The 20087-nt window shown below is 39.1% G+C and overlaps 1 protein-coding gene across 5 annotated transcripts in view; it reads right to left on the bottom strand.

Moving 5' to 3' along the window:
- The window catches only part of plce1 (phospholipase C, epsilon 1), an 82812-nt gene that overhangs the window by 14800 nt on the left and 47925 nt on the right, over positions 1 to 20087 (bottom strand). For all 5 annotated transcript variants that reach the window (XM_042396667.1, XM_042396666.1, XM_042396668.1 and 2 more), the window contains 20 exons: positions 14734 to 14888; positions 14361 to 14528; positions 8889 to 9034; positions 8503 to 8650; positions 8255 to 8365; positions 8021 to 8130; positions 7816 to 7932; positions 5391 to 5519; positions 5158 to 5294; positions 4341 to 4447; positions 3811 to 3935; positions 3529 to 3673; positions 2931 to 3095; positions 2592 to 2706; positions 2306 to 2465; positions 2067 to 2189; positions 1080 to 1216; positions 752 to 990; positions 456 to 517; positions 27 to 192 (listed from right to left, as the gene is read on the bottom strand). In XM_042396667.1, the coding sequence (XP_042252601.1) occupies positions 27 to 192; positions 456 to 517; positions 752 to 990; positions 1080 to 1216; positions 2067 to 2189; positions 2306 to 2465; positions 2592 to 2706; positions 2931 to 3095; positions 3529 to 3673; positions 3811 to 3935; positions 4341 to 4447; positions 5158 to 5294; positions 5391 to 5519; positions 7816 to 7932; positions 8021 to 8130; positions 8255 to 8365; positions 8503 to 8650; positions 8889 to 9034; positions 14361 to 14528; positions 14734 to 14888 (2765 nt within the window). The remainder of the gene's footprint in view (positions 1 to 26; positions 193 to 455; positions 518 to 751; positions 991 to 1079; positions 1217 to 2066; positions 2190 to 2305; positions 2466 to 2591; positions 2707 to 2930; positions 3096 to 3528; positions 3674 to 3810; positions 3936 to 4340; positions 4448 to 5157; positions 5295 to 5390; positions 5520 to 7815; positions 7933 to 8020; positions 8131 to 8254; positions 8366 to 8502; positions 8651 to 8888; positions 9035 to 14360; positions 14529 to 14733; positions 14889 to 20087) is intronic.

The following is a 20087-nucleotide window of genomic DNA, read 5'->3' as shown; positions in this document are numbered from 1 at the left end:
CCTGAATAAGTAATTGTCTGATTTACCTGACTGTAAAGCTCAACAGAGGACTCTCCTTTGAGCTGGTGTCCAGTCAGATAGGTGTTATGAGAAGATTCGATGTAGTAGTAGGACATAGGGTACTGAAGCTCCTCCGGGTTCATCTGGGATTCCTCGTTACGAGACGCAAAGTTCTCCTTGTCCATCAGGTACCTGGTAAAGAGACAGGAATGGTAAGACTACAGCTTCTTTTTCTTTTAAAAATACAGTACATGCAAACTTGCATTAGTTTGTGTGGATATGCCGTTTTCTAATACAGTAAGAATATAATTTAATTTCTTTTCAACATATTGATTCAGTCTGTTCTTTAATTGTGTTTGTAATATTCCATGTATATTGAAGTATTTCTTTTATGCCTTCTATCTTGACAAAAGCTTGTTGTTAAGTCTTATATGATGATGATGTTTTTACTGTACCTTGCAAAGCCTTCAAATGACATCCAACCCATTTGTCTCATGCTTGATGAGGGCTCAAATTTCTATAAGAGAAAACAAGAAACTATTCATTAATATTATTGATCAACAGCCCTTTTCCCTTCCTTGTCTCATGTTTCTTTTATTCTAATTTATTCTAATTTGTTTAATTAACACATCTATATCAGGCATTTCCTCATCCTTCTCTCCACTTCCAAATACAGTATATGGCCTCCATCTTCACTATCTATCCATGTGTTTTAGATTAAATGCAAATCATCCACTCTTCGATCCCTCACCTGTATAATGCTGAGAATTTCATCATAACTCAGGTGTTCTCTCTGACAGTTGACTAGGAAGTCATTGAGCTGAGGGATAGCCAATCCCAGGACGCCTAGTGATGCATTCTCCACTCCTGTCCCATTGGTCACAATGCTGGCTGCTGCAATAGCGTCAGAGATCTGCTTCTGGTTGTCGGACATCTGCTGCCTCGTCCGGATAAACAGGCCGAGATCTGAACCGTTCCGGGTTAGTAAGTCTGGAGAGGAGAGAAAGAGATGAGGCAAGAGTGAGCGAGAAAGGAATAATGTGGATGCGTGTGTACATGTTTTTGTTTGCTGCTTGTACCCAGGTCTGGTTGCAGCCCCGTGTCTTTGTCATCTATCCGGAGGTTGGTGTAGAGAGGAGCTGACTCTGAACTTGAACGACTGCAGGGGACAGCAAAGGTATCAAACAACTCCTTTAGGTCCTTTCTGCTTCGGATACTGTGGAGAAAACAAATAGCAGAATTCAGAAGTTAATTTTAGAATTTGACAGATACAGATGTGCAGATTCATTGCCTTAGCTCAACAGACAAAGCCAATTTAAATGTTGCAAAAGCCTTGTTCAACTGGACAAAGGCACTTAAACTTTGAATAAGCTTTTCCATTTTCAAATACAGTAATCTGACTCTATTATACATCTCAGCGACCACTTCTTTTAAAAGAAAAAAATATTAATCTGCTTAAGTAGTTACTGTAAATTTCCTTTGCATGGCTGTGGCTAAGCAAGTGTGCAGATCAAAGGGAACTAGTGGGCAGCACATGAGAGGATACAGTACAATCAAAGAAATGTAGGTATTAAAATAATCCATTGCTTATCAAGGAAAAACACTGTTCCCTTTTATATGACTGGGAAAATATTATAGAAACTAAATATTATGCAGAGAAGAATCCTTGGAAAATGTCCCAGTCATGATAACCTTGAGAAGAATTTGTTGAATTTGTTTTATCGTACTGTCTTTAGCTACTGTTGATACAAACACAATAATTACATACCAAGAGGAAGTGAGATGACAAGAATGCTTAACAGAACACATACTTTATACATACATGAATGCTTTTCAAGCCAGTACTGTTTTTACTGAATGTCGGAAGATAACATATAACCAGAAAAATATTTTTAATTCAGGTTTTAGTTTGGCTACATAAAACAGACACACAATTGTGAAAAGTTTAAAGCTTTGAATAAAGCCTGACAAACTGACATGCGAATTTCTGCTTGTGTACAGTGTCTTACTACACTGTTACTGAAGTGTCGAAAACAAGATCTAGTTGGAAAAACACTGGCATCTACCTGAATGATTTGAAGAGTTCAACAAACTCGATGAAGTTCATTGTGCTGTCAGAAATCATGAGATTCTGGAAGCCTTTGAAGCAGCCTTTACCTCGACCGTGCCACGACCTGCTGCTCCATGCCCTACAACCAACAAAGAAAAGGAAAAATATCTTACTTATACCTCACCTAACTGGAAAAGAAACAATTTAGATGTCAGCAGGGTCAGAATTTGACACCTCCGGTCTTTGTACACATACCCCGGCTGTGATTTCGAAGTTCCTGAAAGGATTGGAGAGGATTGTGGGCGGGACTGGTTGGACCCTGCCATGCTGGAGGAAGAGGAGGAGGAGGAGGAAGAGGCTAGCAATCCAGGGCTCTTATTAGATGAGAGGGAGAATGGTCCAGGGAAGCTGTCCTCTATTAAGGCAAAGTGGATTAAGGGTAAATAAACACTATACAGACATAATAAAGTACCCTAAGAAAGGGTCACCAAAGATATTAATACACTGTTTGGATTCTTTTTTATGTTCATGAAAATGTCACCTGGATCTTCTTGGTCTATGCTGTCAGACTCTGGTCCGTTCCGATACAGTCCCTCCTTACAACTCCGTGTCTTCCTGGAAACCATCTCGTCATCTGTGGCATCCCCGCTGTCTCCCTGTGATGAGTGTGTTGAAAATAAACCGACTATTCAACATAAAAATCTGTATGAGTTGGTTGGTTTAACAGGGATTATACATCACAGCAGGTCTTACTTGCTCACACATTTAATTTAATAACTCATGACAAGAGCCATAGCTACAATAATTGTACTGTGAATTGAACAATGAAACTTTCATTCTTAAATAAAAGATTTATAACTTCAACTTTCTATGTACTGACCCTGACTAGAACTTTCTTCTTCTTCTTTGTCTTATCATTGATACCCAGAGGATTGTTTTTCTGGGCGGCAGATTTCTCCACTCCACCTGTACCCATGTTCCACCTCCGCCCACCAAACAGCTCGATGGCCTGGGCTAGTGTAGGGCCTTCGTACCTGCCGTCCTCCTAGCAGAGACACACACAGACACAAAGGATTAGATGGACAGGAAGGGCGCAAATACACACAGGCGATGTTTAATGGTGATGGTCACAAAAAATGCAAATTTACATCCTTTCTGTTCTAAATACTTCTTTTTGACCTTACAATATGAAACTCTTTTACCATCAAACATACGTAATAGACAAAAAATAGCCAAGAAGACTGATTTTAAAAAGTTTTAGGGATGTGTATGAAAAATTGGGTTTTCAGATTTAAAGGGCAGTAAAAAAAAAAAAAATTACAGCTGATAAACATTTATTTTGGTGTCAAATGCATGGCAATGCAGATCTAAACAATCTATAATACTGATAATACTGATAAATATAATCTTTGACTCTACTGTGCATTTTTTACAAGCAAAGTATTGTCAAGGAAACATTCAGTTCAGAGTATACATACCTGATACAGACTGACATACTGTCTTCTCAGCCACTGCAACCTTTGGTCAGGAAACTTCTTCAGTTTCCTGGTTGCATTCACCAACTCTGACAGGCCCTTGTGAAGCATTCGTGCTGTTTGGTTGGGGGCCACAAAGTGCAGCAGTCTGTTGGCAGTGGTCAAGATATTAGATAAAATATGGGAAAAAAAGACATATGAAACTGCAAGCTTCTTACCAGTTACCAGTGTAGCAACGAACAAGTGTTTAAAAACTGTATTAGAAAGCAGGAGGCTGGTGTTAACCTGTTGTCAGTGGTACTGAGACCATAGAGGAGGCTGAGACCATTCTCCTCCACCGTCATCTGGCTCAGCTTGTTCTGCAAACACACAGCATGGACGTCCACTCCCTGGTGACCGAGGAACACTGCCTGCACATTCAAATAAACACAATATTATGGTTGCAATCTAACTTATGACTGTAATGCTATTCAAACACAGAACTGATTACTAAATCTACAAGATAAATTAATTTTCTTCCAATGCAAGTTTTGAGTGAGTTTTGAGTAGTACATGACCATATTGGAAATGCAGCCACTCACTTCTCTGGCATCAACATAACATCACATAAAGAAAAACCTAAAGACTAAAGACATCAAACAGCTACACTCACCACTTGAGATAAGAACATTTATTATTTTTATTATAAGATTAAAAAAAAAAACATACAAATGTAACTCTCTACTACTTAATACTAGATTAACACTAGATTAAAAGACTAAAAATCTAGATTTTTGAAGTCTAGATACCATATAAATGTTGATTTTGAAACAAACCTTCACCACTCCGAGGTCCAGCAGGCCCTCTGCTAGTCCTGCCACTACAGTCTGTCCTAATCCCAGCGGTTGCTCTGTGAGGGAAGCCCCTCCGTTCTGAGGCTTACCTACCATAAATCAACACATTTACAATGTTTGAAATGGAGTGACGGCACAGGAAATTGAGCAACTTGCTACAAATACACACATTTACAACCAAATTAAATTATATGTGTTACAGAAGACATGACATTTACCTATAAACACATTTACGATATGTTTAAAAGACAATAATGGCACAGGAAATATGATTTTTGTAATCACATATGCATGTTTTTCATTTGTTTAAAGAGTAATAATGAGAGAGGAAATGGGGCTTGTCTGGCTGGGATATAAACATCTTAAAATGTCCTGACAACAAAGAAAATGTTCCCTGCAATTCTTCAAGTTAATCGTAACATATTGACCTGAGCACAACCTCACACTCCTAGTAAATAATCCTTTGGAGAGAACAATGTTAAAGTAGCTCCCTGCTGGAAATGATATATACTATAAATGTACAAGCAACTGTCTGAATAATACAAACTCCAGACAACAAGGAAAGTAAAACTGGATAATTTCCTGAGCAAATTTGTTTAAATATTATAAATACTGTTCACAATAAACATATGTATTTGTGACATATCAGAACAAAAACTGGACACATAAATAAACCCATAGCAAAATGAATTACAAGTGGTTCTAAGTAAGGAAAAAAAGCAGCAGCAGAGGAGATAACCATGTCTTTTAAATTATACCCAGATGGTTTTAATGAAACTTTCATAATGTCATAATTTACCCCAGGTGAGTGTTGTGTTGTCAGGCTGTAGTCGCAGCAGACAGCGAGCTGTGACGTGGCTGTCCTGATCGTAGTGGATGACCGTGGCTCCCTGCAGTAGAAACTGGTGAACATCTGGTTGTAGTGACAACACGTACCTAAAAAAAAAACAACCAAAAAACAGAACACAATGATTGTCAAGTGTCTGTCAAATTAACTGTGTGTGTGTGTGTGTGTGTGTGATTGTTTCTTACCAAGGAATGAGCTCAGTACCATGGCTGAAAGCTCTGTGTGTCTCCTCAGTCCCCTGGAACTCCATCTCCTTCACCACCGGCTCAGACGACAGGTCACCTTCTGAATCGGACAAGTCCCCTACCATGAACCTGTAGACGGATAGATGCATTAGGGAAAAATGGTCTGAAAAACCACATTAAGTAGAATTCCTGAGGAAAGGTGAATGCATCAGTCTCTACATTTACTGTCAACTACTGCAGCAAGTGACGTAAAAGCACTGTTACTTAGAAAATGCACTGAGGTCCAGTCAAAATCAAGAAACTACTTGCATCTACATTAAGATAAACAGCACAAAAATGTACCCTGTAGTGTAGTGCAGTGGTTGAACAAGCAAAAAAGCACCATGCATTTGTCATTGCAAATTCCTTCACTACTTAACAAGCTTCTACTCAAACTGCAAATCAAAATATGTCAAAGTTAGCCAGTAATGTTCAAACTCCTGAAACTCTTATAACCACTTACAAGACACGGTTTGATTCTTGCGGTGTCCTAAATGAATGGGAACTAAAATGGGAGAAGTGGAAAAAGGAGGAGAGGAAGTGTGAGAAGAAGAATAAGGAGTGGACAGAGAAATTTTGACACAAGTTCTACAAGGTGAAAAGAAAAGAATAGGCAAAAATCATGAGAATCTCAGTGGGAAAGATATCAAGAACGCAGGAAAAGAACAACTTATCCTTTTTGAGTAAGAAAGATGGTATTTATCTGCATCCCAGTACAAACAGATGAACACCATACCTCTAGCCAAAATGAAGTACAGTTATTATCCTGAGCTCTAACATAATATAATAACTCAGAGTCAAAGAAAACTGTCTAGAAACACAGTGAAGATAATCCAGGTTTCCTTTGTACAAACACCACAGGCCAAGCCTGCACTGAAATGAGTTTTCTAACAATATTGTATGATAGTGTCCAAATTCCACCTCGTGTCATTAGCTACAGCCACAAATGTCCTGAAAAGTACCAGAGCTCTGTTCCTTCCTGTTCTCACAGGAAACTAACCTGCTATCTTTTTTCTCTTTGACACAGGTGTTTATTTGAACATCATCTCATCTCAATAACAATCTGCAAATGTGTTCCTTCACAAACCCATTATCGTGTGCTGGTGTTTGTGAAAGACAACTGCATTGTGAAGGAAAATTGGAATGACCCAGTAAAGATCTGAGGATCTAGTTTATCTGGCCTCAGATATTGTGCTGCAAATGCAAAGTATGCAGTATGCTATTGCTGAAGTAGAAAGTAATAGATATTCTGTATCTGGATCACATTGTTTAAAGGATTTTATTTAATTTTCTTCATTAGACAGATTTTTGGCATTAAACGACATAAAGTTTGCATTGGCATGTTCAGTGTTTTCAGAATTGCTACCTAATGTTTCACTGAACAACCAAACAGCCACTGTGTTGCATAATACTTTTAGTCTCTTGTAAATCATGATATAGCAGTGGTCTTACTTGTTCCAAGAGAGATTAGTAGTATGTCCACAAGTGCCTTTGTCTATGAAATAGTGACGCAGTGCTGTAATTGTGCTTTTATTCAGAAGTGGGATACCAGCCATGCCACTCGATCACAGCATGGCAGCGTTCACAGTTCTGATATACTGTAAATCTGTATGTAACAGATCATTTTCTTTTACTTTGTCTATGAGTCACTGTCTGTGAATGAACAGGAAAATAAAGAGCTCCATCTTGGAAACAGACCCTTGGCAAGAAAGGTCACAGTTCTAAACAATAGAGTCTTTCCATTCTGCCTTAAAGGAGTGGTTAAACCCCCCAAAAGTAAAATAGGCTAAAGATGCTTAAACTTTGATGTTTACAAAGTGGTAAACTGCGTATTATGCTGACATGCAAACTGAGATGAGGGTAAGTATTTTATTACGAAAACTACAGTTTGGGGTTTCTTTGCATGCACCATAAGAGATGTAAAGTGACATAAATGCATCCATATTACAGAGAGTGATTTAGAATGAAGAACAGGGAGAGATCAGTGACCGGCTTGTAGCATTTCACACACAAAAAACATGTTTTGAAGAAGAAGAAGAAGAAGAAGAAGAAGCTAGAATGAAAAACAACAGTTATACACCAATAAACATAAAGTGACAACAACTGCAGTTGCCTCATGCACTATGTACCAGTGTCTTGATGGACTGGGTCAAATGCAACAAATGTGTCATTTGATATGGTAGGTTTTAAAGCTTGGTCACAACTTGCGCAACATTTTGTCCCTCTCTACTCTACACTGATGTTACACTAATGTAAGTTACCAGAGACCCTGTGACCCCTGCTTTGTTGTTTGGTACCTGATGTTGCAAACGGAAAGAACTCGGGTAAACAAAATATAAATAAAGCTCGAGTGTCACTTAGTAAAAGGGGGAATATGGGTACTGACTGATTGCGGCAGCGGTCTCTGAAGGAGTTATTTCTGGATGCTGGGGATGGACCAGTAGAAGAGGGACTGGTGGAGGCATCATCAGGATCCTCTGCCTCCAAACTACGATTACAAGATCTGAGGAGCAGGAAGAGGAGAGTCAAATGTGAGAAAATTTGAAAATTTGAGATCGTTATGAAAGCATGTTTTCGAGGATGCAGTGTACCTGATAATCTGGAGGATGTTGCTGACAGTGGCTTCTTTCTCTGGAACATGTAGACCATCTGGACCAGACCGTGACATGAAGTTGTGCTGGCCGCTGTAGTCAGAAACAAACTAGAGAAAGACGGACAGACAAAAAAGAAGCAGGAGCAATGAAACTAACATAATGTCTGATTCCTACTGCTTGTGTAAGCTATATGTGTGTGTGTTTGTGCATAGTTGTGGGTGTTTACAGTACCTCTATTGAGTCCTCTGTGTTATCAACAGGTGGTTTAAGGCTGATGATGCTTGCTGTCCCATCCAGCGCGTCACTCAGCTCCTTCAGAAAAACCCCACAAAATGGCACCACCTATGATGTCAGGACAGGAGAGAGAAAAACACAAGGAATAATGTGAACGTGAACAAATGCATATTGATTTGATGAGGTAATTCAGGACTGACCCACATGACAAATTAGACCATTCCAAAAAGTAAACAGCAACGCACCTTGCATCCTGGGATATTGAGAGCTCTGGTTACAACCTTCTTATACTCAGAAGAAGACTCGTGCTGAGCCATGGCATCCTTTAGGCTTCTCATGGTCTCGATGTCCGACTGGTCCATAAACTGCCACATCTTCAGGACCTTGCGTGACCTGGAGGACAAAGCAACCATTATATGTCATTGGATTAAACGTGATATTTTTGTGTGAATGTATTTTTTAACAATTACCAAACAAAGGAAAAGACACACAAAAATTGTCAAAAGTCAAAAATTTGGACACACCTTCCCATTCACTTGAATGAGAAAGTGTGTCCAAACTTTTGACTGGTACTGCATGTGTGTACACAATGTGAGAATATGTGAGTTAGTGTCTCTGTGTTTCTAAAAACCTGAGTCCAGCCAGAAACTCCATGACACCGTTGTAGTTTCCCATGTTCCAACAGCATTTAGCAACATGGACCAGATAGGAGAAAACTTCTCTCTTCTCCTCCATGGATCCTGCTGTCAGGACAAGCCATGTCACCCACGAACTCACCTGCAGGTACAGAATTGTAAATGTTATATTACTGACAGTTACAATCACCGTAAAGCTGAAACCCATAAAAGTCCTTCCTTCTCTTCCAGTTTCATATCCTCTAAAAAAATACAACAGTGCAACATGCTGCCTGTAGCCACATGAGAATGTTTTAGGCTGACTTCATGTGCAATACCACAGGATGACTGCTTGACATTGTCAGTGTATTATTACAAGCCTATCTGACAAGGCGAGTTAAAACCCAGTGAAAAGGAAATATGGTCCACAGCCAAACGATGGTCAGCTGAAAGTCTTTATTGCGTGGTTTTACTTGTGCTCACTTCATCTCTTTTAAATTCTGGTATGGCAACCTGTGTCTACGACCATACCAGCTGGCCACACACACACATATACACACAAGAAAGAATAAGATCAGATATCTATCAGCTGCACTCTGTCTCTGAGCTCTGAGCTGACTGCCCTCAAGCACGCCCAAAAGACACGATGGCAGAACCAGATATGTATCAGGGTCAGCTTCCTTTCACATTCTCTGCGCTGGACACACATGCGCACACACAAACTCACAGTACAGGAAAAGATCAGATTTCAATCTGGCTGCTTCTTGCTCTCTGGTGTCTGTCTCTATGCATTAGAGTCTCATGAATGTATTCACACACATGAAAAACACACACACACACACAGAGCTTAAACTCCCTAACCCCCTTGCAGGCGGTAAAAACATCCCCTGGCCCAGAGATCTATTACTGGGTTATGTAAGGATCTGTAAAGCCCACCACAGTCTGACTTCACAGGGACTAAATAAAGCCACAAAGATACACACACACACACACACACACACACACACATATACACACACACAATAAAGAACACTGTTTCACATAAGGAGTTTTTATTGAGGTTGTTAACTGAAACTGTCTGATGAAACATGTTAAAATGTGACTTTTCCTCCTGTGTCACCTCTGACCTCTCAGTGGATTAAACAAGTGATCACCTCCAACCCATTAACATGCACTAGGTATGAGACCATGCATACTCACATATCAACTTCAGACACACATATTTACTATATACACTGTATACACCATTTAACATACAGTATATACAGACATTCTAGATATGAGCCTGTATATACACAGAACTTACTTCATAAAAAAATATAATCTACAGTGTTTGATAAAATGTTAAATTTAACTCTAAACAGTTGGTTGTCATTGTTTCAAATCTACTTATGTTATCGATCTTATGGTTTGTTAGGTTTCACATTTTCTCTCTGTCCAATATGAGTGAGAGCACACCAGCTTAAGCATTCCTGTGTGATAGAAGCATAGGCTTTGGGAAGATTACTGTGAAAATGTAATCCATCTCAAACTGGAACTCACTAATAAAATGTCTTTACTCAAACTGAGAAACACGAAAAGATTCAGCTTCAGTTCAACTTGCATCAATCCACCATTCAAATTTTAAAACTTATACAAGTTAACAAACATATGGTGAAATTGTTGTTAAGAATGAAATGTCACAACATAGGAATATAACAACATACGTTTAGGTGTTAACTCATGTTAAAAGCTCAAATTTGTCACTTTTTACCTGTTATGCACTCAAACTACAGCAAATATGATGTTGTATCTTAATGTTGCACTTCTGCCACCTCATTGTTGTTGGTATCTAACAGCTATCTAACAAGGTGATTTACTCACCAGTTGACTTAATGTGAATGTATTATTCACTATTACACTGATCACCTAGTCAACATTTCTCAATAGCAATGTATGTAGTGACTTGTTTTACTAGCGACAATTTAAGTGTTATACCACGCTTATATATCTATTTTAAAACCCGACCATCAACTATGTCTAGAATTAACTACATTTATACATTGAAATAGAAAAAAAATCTTGATAAACATGTCCTTTTAGCGCTGCTCCAGCAGACTCGCTGTAACGAGGTAATAAGCTTTTTAATCACAGTTGGGAATTCTTTGCTCACTTGTCGCCCTTGTCAGAGTACTCAGAGTCATCTACAGAAAATCAGCCTTGGAGCTGGTGACGATGCAGCGTCCTGCTCTACGACTGTTCAGCTGTATTGAATCATGTTCTAGAATCTACTGTATATGGCTTTCTGACAAACAAACCTGCTGCCCTACAGTCTCTAATCTGTAACTACCCTGCCCAGTGCGTGCCAGGATGTGCGTGTCTTTTGTGAAACTCTGCTATCAGTCACTTCTAGTGTTATGACATCATGCAAGCCCATGTCAGCAACTGGGTTGAATTACAGTCGCCATCTAAACCATTCTCACCGCCTGCAAAGCGACTTTTTGAGCCACCACAGATCAAGGCATCAGAGTTGGCATCTCTTCTGATATTCCAGATAGCGAAAGTGTGTACTCAGTGTTGTGAATGAGAGATAATAGACAGGATGTGAAGAGGTATTGAGAGAGCATGTAGTGAAGAGAAGAACAAAGAAGAGACAGGAGTACAATAAAACAGACTAGAATTATGCAAAATGTATCCTCAAACAGCAGCTTCCCTCACATACATTGCATACTGTAAGTGTCATTAATATCAGCTTGACAAAAATTCAAACACACACACACACACACACACATAGAACTGGAGCTGGGTACAAGCTGATCCCCCTTTGATGTTTGTGTATGTGTCCATCTGTCTGTCCATCCGTCTCCATCTGCACGCGTGTTATTAGTTGAACTATGAGGGTCAGTTTCTCCTTGATACATGAATTACATAACCAAGGTTGACAAAGACCTATTACAAACTCAAAGCATGAGCACATACTGTGCCTATAAAAGCTAAACACTGCAGACAGCAACAAAGGGGCCTGAACTGTTCAACCTTCCCTGTCTCCCAATTCTCTTGCTGTGTTATCCTTTTAACTGCATAATCTTTCACTCCCATACATGGCTTGAAAATGAACAAGATCAAAACCCTTAGATACTTTTGGGAAAATTAGATCTAAATTTGCAAAATGTTGTCTATGACACACCAAAGACCTCAATCAGTTATTATCTAAATGACAGTCAATAGTTTCTCTAATGGTAGTATCTTTTTGAAACAGCTCATTTAGAATAAAATCCATATTCAGAAATGTATTTCTGCATAGTTACACTTTAATTACATGGAACGTTTCTATTTGGGACCATACCCAGTTAAGAGTGAGTAACTGCAATCGTGCCAATAATCAGTTGTCGAGTGTTGTTGAGTCGTTGCCGAAAAAAAGCAGAAACCAATTTCTTAAAATGTGACAGGTGCCTAGTGAAGTGAATTAAAATGCATTAAAGAAATTGGAAGATAATTTATCATACATTTTAATATTACTATTGACATAATCAAGCAGCAAACTGCGGGGCTGAAAAATGAAACCAACGCTAAGTGCCAAAAACTGCAGTTTCTCGAATGGCCACTTGAGGCTGGCTCCAAAAGCAAGTCAATCTCCATAGACCCCCATGTTAAAATGCCCAACTTTACAGCAGAAATAAACATGTTTACAGCCTGATACAAAAACGGTTTTGGTATCTATAGCTAATTTTCCCATTCATGACAACTGTATGGGGGCTGAATTTTTACACCCATTTAAATTTTATTAAGGCTTAAAGTTATGCACAATTAAGGGCGTGGCTGCTTTGAGTGACAAGTGGGTGCCTTCACAAGCAAGGTGCTACCACAGCAACGTTGGTTAGGTAACGTAACCATGGCATAACCCCAGATTCACAGAGTATAGGCTTAGCCGTCACTATTTCAGTGTGTTTTCAGTTCATGAAAGTCAATTGTAACGTTTTGGTTGACTAAAAAAGTCTTGTTCAGCATTTGGTTGTACTAAAAGACTCACTAAGGAATCGGAAGTTCAGTTTTTTCCAGTAAGCGCATTTTGTTTTAATGGTTTTAAGCCTGTTTTTCACTGGTGAAATAACTGTTCTTCACAGTTAACCATAGACTGTAAATACACTATGCTAACCAAGCTAGTAGCTAACAGCTAGAGTTAGGATCACCTACACCCTCTTGTCCATATATGGTCACTTCTGGCTGCAAAAATCCAAGATGATGATGGTCAAAATGCAAACTCGAGGCTTCAAAACGGGAGTCCACAAACCACTGGGTGACGTCACAGTAACTACATCCATTATTTTTTTTTATGTCTATGGACATAACACTGTCCACCATCACTGACAAAATCTGCATCCCAGGAAAACTTATCCAAACCATAATTTACAGTCAAAGCTAAGAGAATATTCCATTCATCTTCCTCAGAGTGCCACAACTTTTTTTTACCTGACAGAAGAAGCCACTTAAGGGCTTCATCAGTGTCTTCTTGGGGAGAATCACTGTTGTCATTTGACTCTTGTTCCACTGTGCCCATATATGGCTACAATGCACATTTGGGAAAACATTTTTCGTGTGTCTCTCCTCTTGCTGACTTAAATGAAAACCAGCTGATGTGAAAGGCATGCAACTTAAAGATGACATCATTCCCAATCAATCTCTCTCTCTCTCTCTCTCTCTCTCTCACTTTCTCCTTCTCACCAGCACAGTGTTATGATTGTTTATTCTCAAAGTCACTCACCATACAAGACACAAGGCACGGGAGTGTAACTTCAGCAAATTTACACCACTGTGAGAGTGTGCACTTGTGTACACACAGTGTGTGCTTCAGTCATGAGTTGATAAGTTGATATGACTCGCACAGCAAATACGACAGGGCAAATCCAGCTGAAGATAAATACAATTACTGGTCTGCTATGCTTCTAAAACTTTCACATAGTGTCAAATCGCAAAACATGCTTCACTGTTTCTGATGATGTCATATAGGCGGGTCATGAAAGGACACAGTCATCACATCAGGAGAAGCACTGTGAAGTTTCCCAATAGCTGAGAAGTGTTCATCAACATGAAAAGCAACTCTTTAATGCCTCATTTAAAAAGTTTTTCAAGCCATTCAGGAGGTTGGGGCACAGTCAATTCTCACTGGCTCTTTTCCAGGTTTTAATCATAACAACTCAGCTTATGAGATATAGACTGTGTTGAGGCTACTAAACTAGATCACAGTCCTTCCCGTAAAGCTGTAGTAGTCTATAGACTTCAAAAGGTCACATAATCAAAGGGGAAAATGTGTATGTTCAGGTTGAAGAAACAGCTTCATCTCTGGTAATATTTCAAATTAAACACCCAGAAAGAGGTGTATTTATTCTTTCTGTTTTTAATTCTAAAACATATAATTCCTGGAGCACAACCAAAATAAAAAGACTATCAGTATGATCATCCCAAACTCACAGATGCACATACTGTACATTTTCTTAAAGCAAACTCCTCACCTCGTTGAACCGCGCTACCAGGTCCTCCACAGCGTTACTTCTCTGAGCGCTCTGGGTAGGCATGGCGGGCGCTGACAGTGAGGCCTTGAGGTTTGGGTGGCGTTTGGTTTGACACTCGGGACTGCCCAAGTCTCGAGTGAGGAAACAGAGGTAGTCCAAGGGAAAGACCTATAGATAAATGCACAGTACAGAGGAGAAAAGAACATAGATTGTGATTACTGCCATATTAAAAACAAAATCTACTTGTTACTTCCATATCCTTCCTTTAAACTTTGTTTTTCTGAAAACCACTTTTCTGTCCACAACATCCACACAGGAGGTTAATAATTTTTGAAACTTAAATAATGTTTATTTGTAAGAAAGTTCCTCCTACCCGTTGGTAGAGCTGCTGCTCTTGCTCGGTGAGGATACAGGCAATCTCCTCAGGGAATTGAACAAGGTGTCGCAGCTCTGCCAGCTCCTTACTGATCCCACTGACACTGGGAGGAAGAGAGCTGCTGCTGGTCATACTGTTGGCCAGCTGACGCTCTGGATGGACAGATAAAGGGGAGAGACAAGAAGAGAGACATCATGAATTTTACATTACGTTTTCAAATTCTGTATCAGCATCTAGCTTAGTGAAGAATGAAAGACAATCAGACATATGAAAATGGTGTGAAAGAGAGAGAAGGAGGGAAGAAGGAAAGGAAAGCAGAGGTTGCCGCTGCTCATACCAGTAAAGAATTGGAAAGACAACAGGAATGAGAAAGACGAGGGATTAAAAGTGAGACATCTACTCTGATGTTACCCTTGCTCCATAAAAGTTTTAAGCCTCAATGAAATGTGCGTCTCTTTTTCAGGATTATCCTGAATGTCTCAAGTCTCCTGATCATTCAGTCCCTGCATACCATATTCTCTCTAACCCTCTACCAGCCAAGGGAAGCCTGCACAATTCACCCTCTGGAAGTAAACAACACTGATCACCTGCCAGTTCCTGTGTTTGGATTTCAGTCAGGTCCATTAGTCTGTCTGTTTACACACATATGCACACACACTGCATGCAAACTCCTTCTCATCTCTGCTAACAAAGGACTAATGGACAGTTTCTACACTGGTGCTGGAGCTGCCAGGTAGACATACTGTACATCGTCGGGATGAATGCCACATAAACTAACAGCCCTTTTCCACCACAGGAACTTTTCCATTTCAGGCGCACTTGGAGGACTTTCACCTGCATTCAACTGCACAGATCCTATTTAAATCACTGGGACATAGTTTCTGCCCCTCAAAACCCCCTCCTCCAGAGGCAGCGACTGTCAAGGGGTTTGCAGCACTGAATGCTGCTGACTGGGCACTCTAGCATATTTAGTTATCAGCTATGAAGTTTCATGTGCGTGAATAAGGTGTTTTTCTGATTCAGATTCTTTTGTCCGCACTATATGGTAGAGCAGTCGATTAAGCAGTTTGTTGGGTCAAATGAATGAGTCATACAGTGTTTACAGTAAAATGCCATAAAGCAAGGAGATGTACATCAAATAGACCGAAGACCAAGAATTAGACATGCTCTGGTCATTGTCAACTGTCATGCACACTGAAACCTGCCTACCTACCCCCCCCTCCACAACCACACACATACAAAATTGCGTATGCATACACATATGCAGACACACACTTAAAGGTTGTCCTTGGTAACCCTTGAGATGTGCCACATGTAGTCATGGCAACAGCAGTGACTGCTTGCAGAACAAAACTTGCTTATTTACACAGTTTGATTTGTGGATCCGGCCTCACAGCTTCTGTAATGAACTGTGTATGTGTGCGTGTGTGTGCGTGTGTATGTGTGTGTGTAGACAACAACAGAAAAAGACTGAGCTTGGAGACAGCTGAGAGCATAGAGACAGAGAGAGAAAGAGAAAGGAAGGGGGAAAAAATGAAGCAAAGCCAGGATAAAAGAAATAAACCTAGAAAACTGGCGTTAAGGACAAAGCAGGACAAGGTTGCTTGAACAGAGAAAAGCTCAGTGAAAAATTCTTCACACAAGCAAGAAAAAAAATTACAGAAAGACAGAAAAACGCAGAGAGAAAATGAAAGCAGAAGAGAGATGGGAGGAGAGGACAGAGATAAGACAGAGAGGAAGGAAGGGATGAGTAGAATAAGTGGAAATTTTGTAGTTTACACTATGCAGCAGGTGTGAGCTATCTATCACAGTTACACAGACAGCATAATCCACTAAATACTTTATATGTCCAACAGAGAGACAGACTACAGGTTGTGACTGATGGTTCATTTTACTGTCCAGACCTTCACATTATTCAAAGAAGTCTTTGCATTAAATGAAATATGACAAAAACTATTTGACTACTGAAAAAAGGAGGAAAGTTTTTCAGAGAGCCTTATGCCCTGTGACTACCCATACAGTAATATGTGGCCTTATGTAAAGCACACTGAACAAATCAAAAGCATAAATACTGTCTATCCTTGACATGCTGATTTACAAAAGCGCTATGATAGAAACCTTGTAGAAACAGCTGCAACTTGTATAACAACCAAAAAATGAAGAAAAATGTGGTAGTCTACATATCATACCGTATAGTCAAGATGTGAATTTTCATCTGGTTCACATCCTTAATCATCTGTCAGCTTCTCTACTCCTATTACATGGTACTGATATAAAGAAATTCACTCCTTGGATTTCCATAAAAAACATATTTTTACAGCAAGATCTATCTGCCTGAACTTACTTGAAACACTATTATCATTTGATTTAAAAACCATGAACTGATGTTTGAATATTTTATGGAGAAAAACTGGAAGAATATAAAACATAACTCAATGTTTTTTTTGTGTGTGTACAATTGAAAACTAATTGGCCTTTCATTTCAAGCATATGGGCAATATTTCCTCGTCTCTACCTCAGAACTGTTTTTACAAGCGTACCTTTTGAAGTGGAAATAGAGACACCCTCAAACTAGTGATATGAAATTCATGACCATGCAGTGGTCTCAATCGTTAATTTATTCATCCTTTAAACTGGGAGACACACAGGCAAGACAAAGGTGTGAGACAAGGCAGTGACAAGAAGGTCGCAAGAGATTCTGAGAGATTAATTAAAAGCAAACGACCAGACGATGATGATCAGAAACAATAACGGTGCTACATACAGCTGGAAGATTACAAAGTTTTATAATTATTTATTCCTTAAAAAGAGCGAAATTTTGTAATTATAAAATCCAAGGGGAAAAAAAAAAAATCACATAAATCGCTGTTTATGGGTCCTAAATTATAATTAATGAATAAAAAATGTATAATAAAGATATAAACAATTCATTGTTCTTTATCATGATACTCTCAACATTTGCCTGCAAATCTTCACATAAACTGTACAGTATCACCAGTGTCAACAGAAAAGTCTGATAAACACTCGGATTGATTTCTGGATGAAGACTTGAATTCCAATGACAGTGATAAGTGTATCTAATATAATCTGCTGTGGAGCCATGAGATAAAAAGGCCCCTGACCCGTTATGGATTCTGAACACGAGTTTGAGAAACACTAATGAATAATAGCGAACATGCAGCACTCCTACTGTGAGACTGACAGAACATGAACCTGGACTAATTGACCATGAGTGTCCCTGTGATTTTTATGCATGGGTTTACTCATCTGTAATGCATGCTGAATACAAATACCCTGCGGGTGTGTATGCATGTAAATGGATTCTTTTCTAAATGTGGTGGCGAACAAAGTAGATTGGCTGAACATCCTTTTTAACCGTTTTCGTGGCATTTCTGCTGTAACAAATAGTATGCCATCAAGACAGACAGAAAACGTGTGAGTGCATGTACGTTTCAGTATTTCATGTGTGATGAAATATTTTTTCTGTCTGAAAAAAGGACTTAGACTCAACTGGGGCTAATATTCAGAGGTTTAGTGCAGCTTGTTTAATATTCTGAAAGTCTGCCATTTCACACTATATGAATGTAAATGTTGAGTACTTTATCTTTAGCCTTTAAACTGATATCTGCAACCATATGGTTCATAAAATCATACATTTTTATGTCTGAAAATGAAAAACAACACAAACACTTAGTTAATGTCATAATCAGATTGTTTTGCCACACCTCTAATAAGATCAAGAGCAAACTTACCTCAGTTGTCATCCACTTCCTCCACATCCATAATTATCATATCATTCATCATGATTTGCATATTACAGGTATAACAAAATCAAACGTTCAAGGGGTTCTCCTGATGCCAGAACCAAATCAATATGTGAAGAGTCTTATTCAGTCAGATGTCTGTGTAATATGAATCATTCTAAGTCGACCAATAACTGACTCATGGTCAAGTACTGAAAAATCAATATGAAACAAAATGGGCAAAGGTTTTTCGATACCGGGGTTGTTATTTGAATCACGAGTTATTCATACCAAGCAAAGGGGAGAAAGACCAGGCTGTCTTTCTTCGCCAGCCAAGTGCATGTATACGTGCGCACGCTGTTCTTACAAAGTGCAGACACGTTTAGAGCTGATGACAACTTCCCCCTAGAGTATGTAGGGCACTCAAACAGGTGCAGCACAAACAGCCCGAGTCAAAGGACTGTTAAAAATTTGCCTTTTGAACCTATAAATATAGTCGTACACAACATCCTAAACATTACACTTTGCTATAGAGAGATTATAAAGACAACAAATGGATTACTTAGTTTCCTCAGAGATCTCACAGCCAATTTAAGATAATAAAGACACTTGCATATTTTACTTATCCTACAACATAGAGAGTCCACAAATATTGACAAAACTGTCCTAAACAACAATATTATCTAATCATTATCATCAATATCATCTCAAACTTGATACACTCTAGTGTAACCATCACTAAACTTGAAACTCTGGAACACATTTAGATTGGTTACTTAATATCACTGTGGAAAATGTTCAGGAAATATAAGTCAAAAACATCCACCGTTTTTTAGATAATTCCTACCTCCAGCCAAACTGCAGCATCTGCTGTAGAAATGTTGCTTTAGACAACAGTAAAACAATAGTTTCTTGCTTTAAGTGTTGGTCTGTCAAGGTACTACCTAGTCCTTGACACACATACAAATGCACGTCAAAGTACATCCACTTAAACTCACATACTGTACACGCCCTTGTGGATATAAATCAACAACTACTAGTAAACAGACTCAAGTGTAGACACTGTGTACCCATGCACAGCAACAAACAAACTCATAATACACAGACGCAGCCAAACACACAGCAGCAGCAGAAGCAATAAACATTGATCTGACTGCTGAGCTATCACAGGGAGTTTCCCTCTTGGATCAGACATGCACACTCTTGCACACACACACACAAGGAACCATGTGCAGACATAAATATAACATTAAGGTTCTTTTGACCTTTCTACATATGAAGGAGGAGGACTATGACAAAAAAACAGGATGAAGATAAGAAGTTCAGACCGATCAAGCAAAAGTCTCTTAGGAAACCACAGACCAAATAGAGCAAATTCTGGAAATAGAACCAAATTCAGTCATATAAATGTACTTTTGAAGATTTAAAAAAATTCCCATGAAGGCATGCAGTCCAAAATCTTTGCCGAACACTATTCTCTTTATGTGTAAAGAAACTGATCAAACTATACTGCGAATGAGGCCCAGTTAATTTGCACTGGCAAACACTATGCAAAAAAGAAAGCCTTTACCAAGTGAGTTCACTGTCTCTGGGTAACTTCACCATGAC

This window comes from Thunnus maccoyii, chromosome 20, assembly GCF_910596095.1.
Source record: "Thunnus maccoyii chromosome 20, fThuMac1.1, whole genome shotgun sequence".
NCBI lineage: Eukaryota > Metazoa > Chordata > Actinopteri > Scombriformes > Scombridae > Thunnus > Thunnus maccoyii.
Note: the sequence above shows the minus strand (reverse complement) of the source record. Positions and strands in the feature narration are given on the sequence as shown.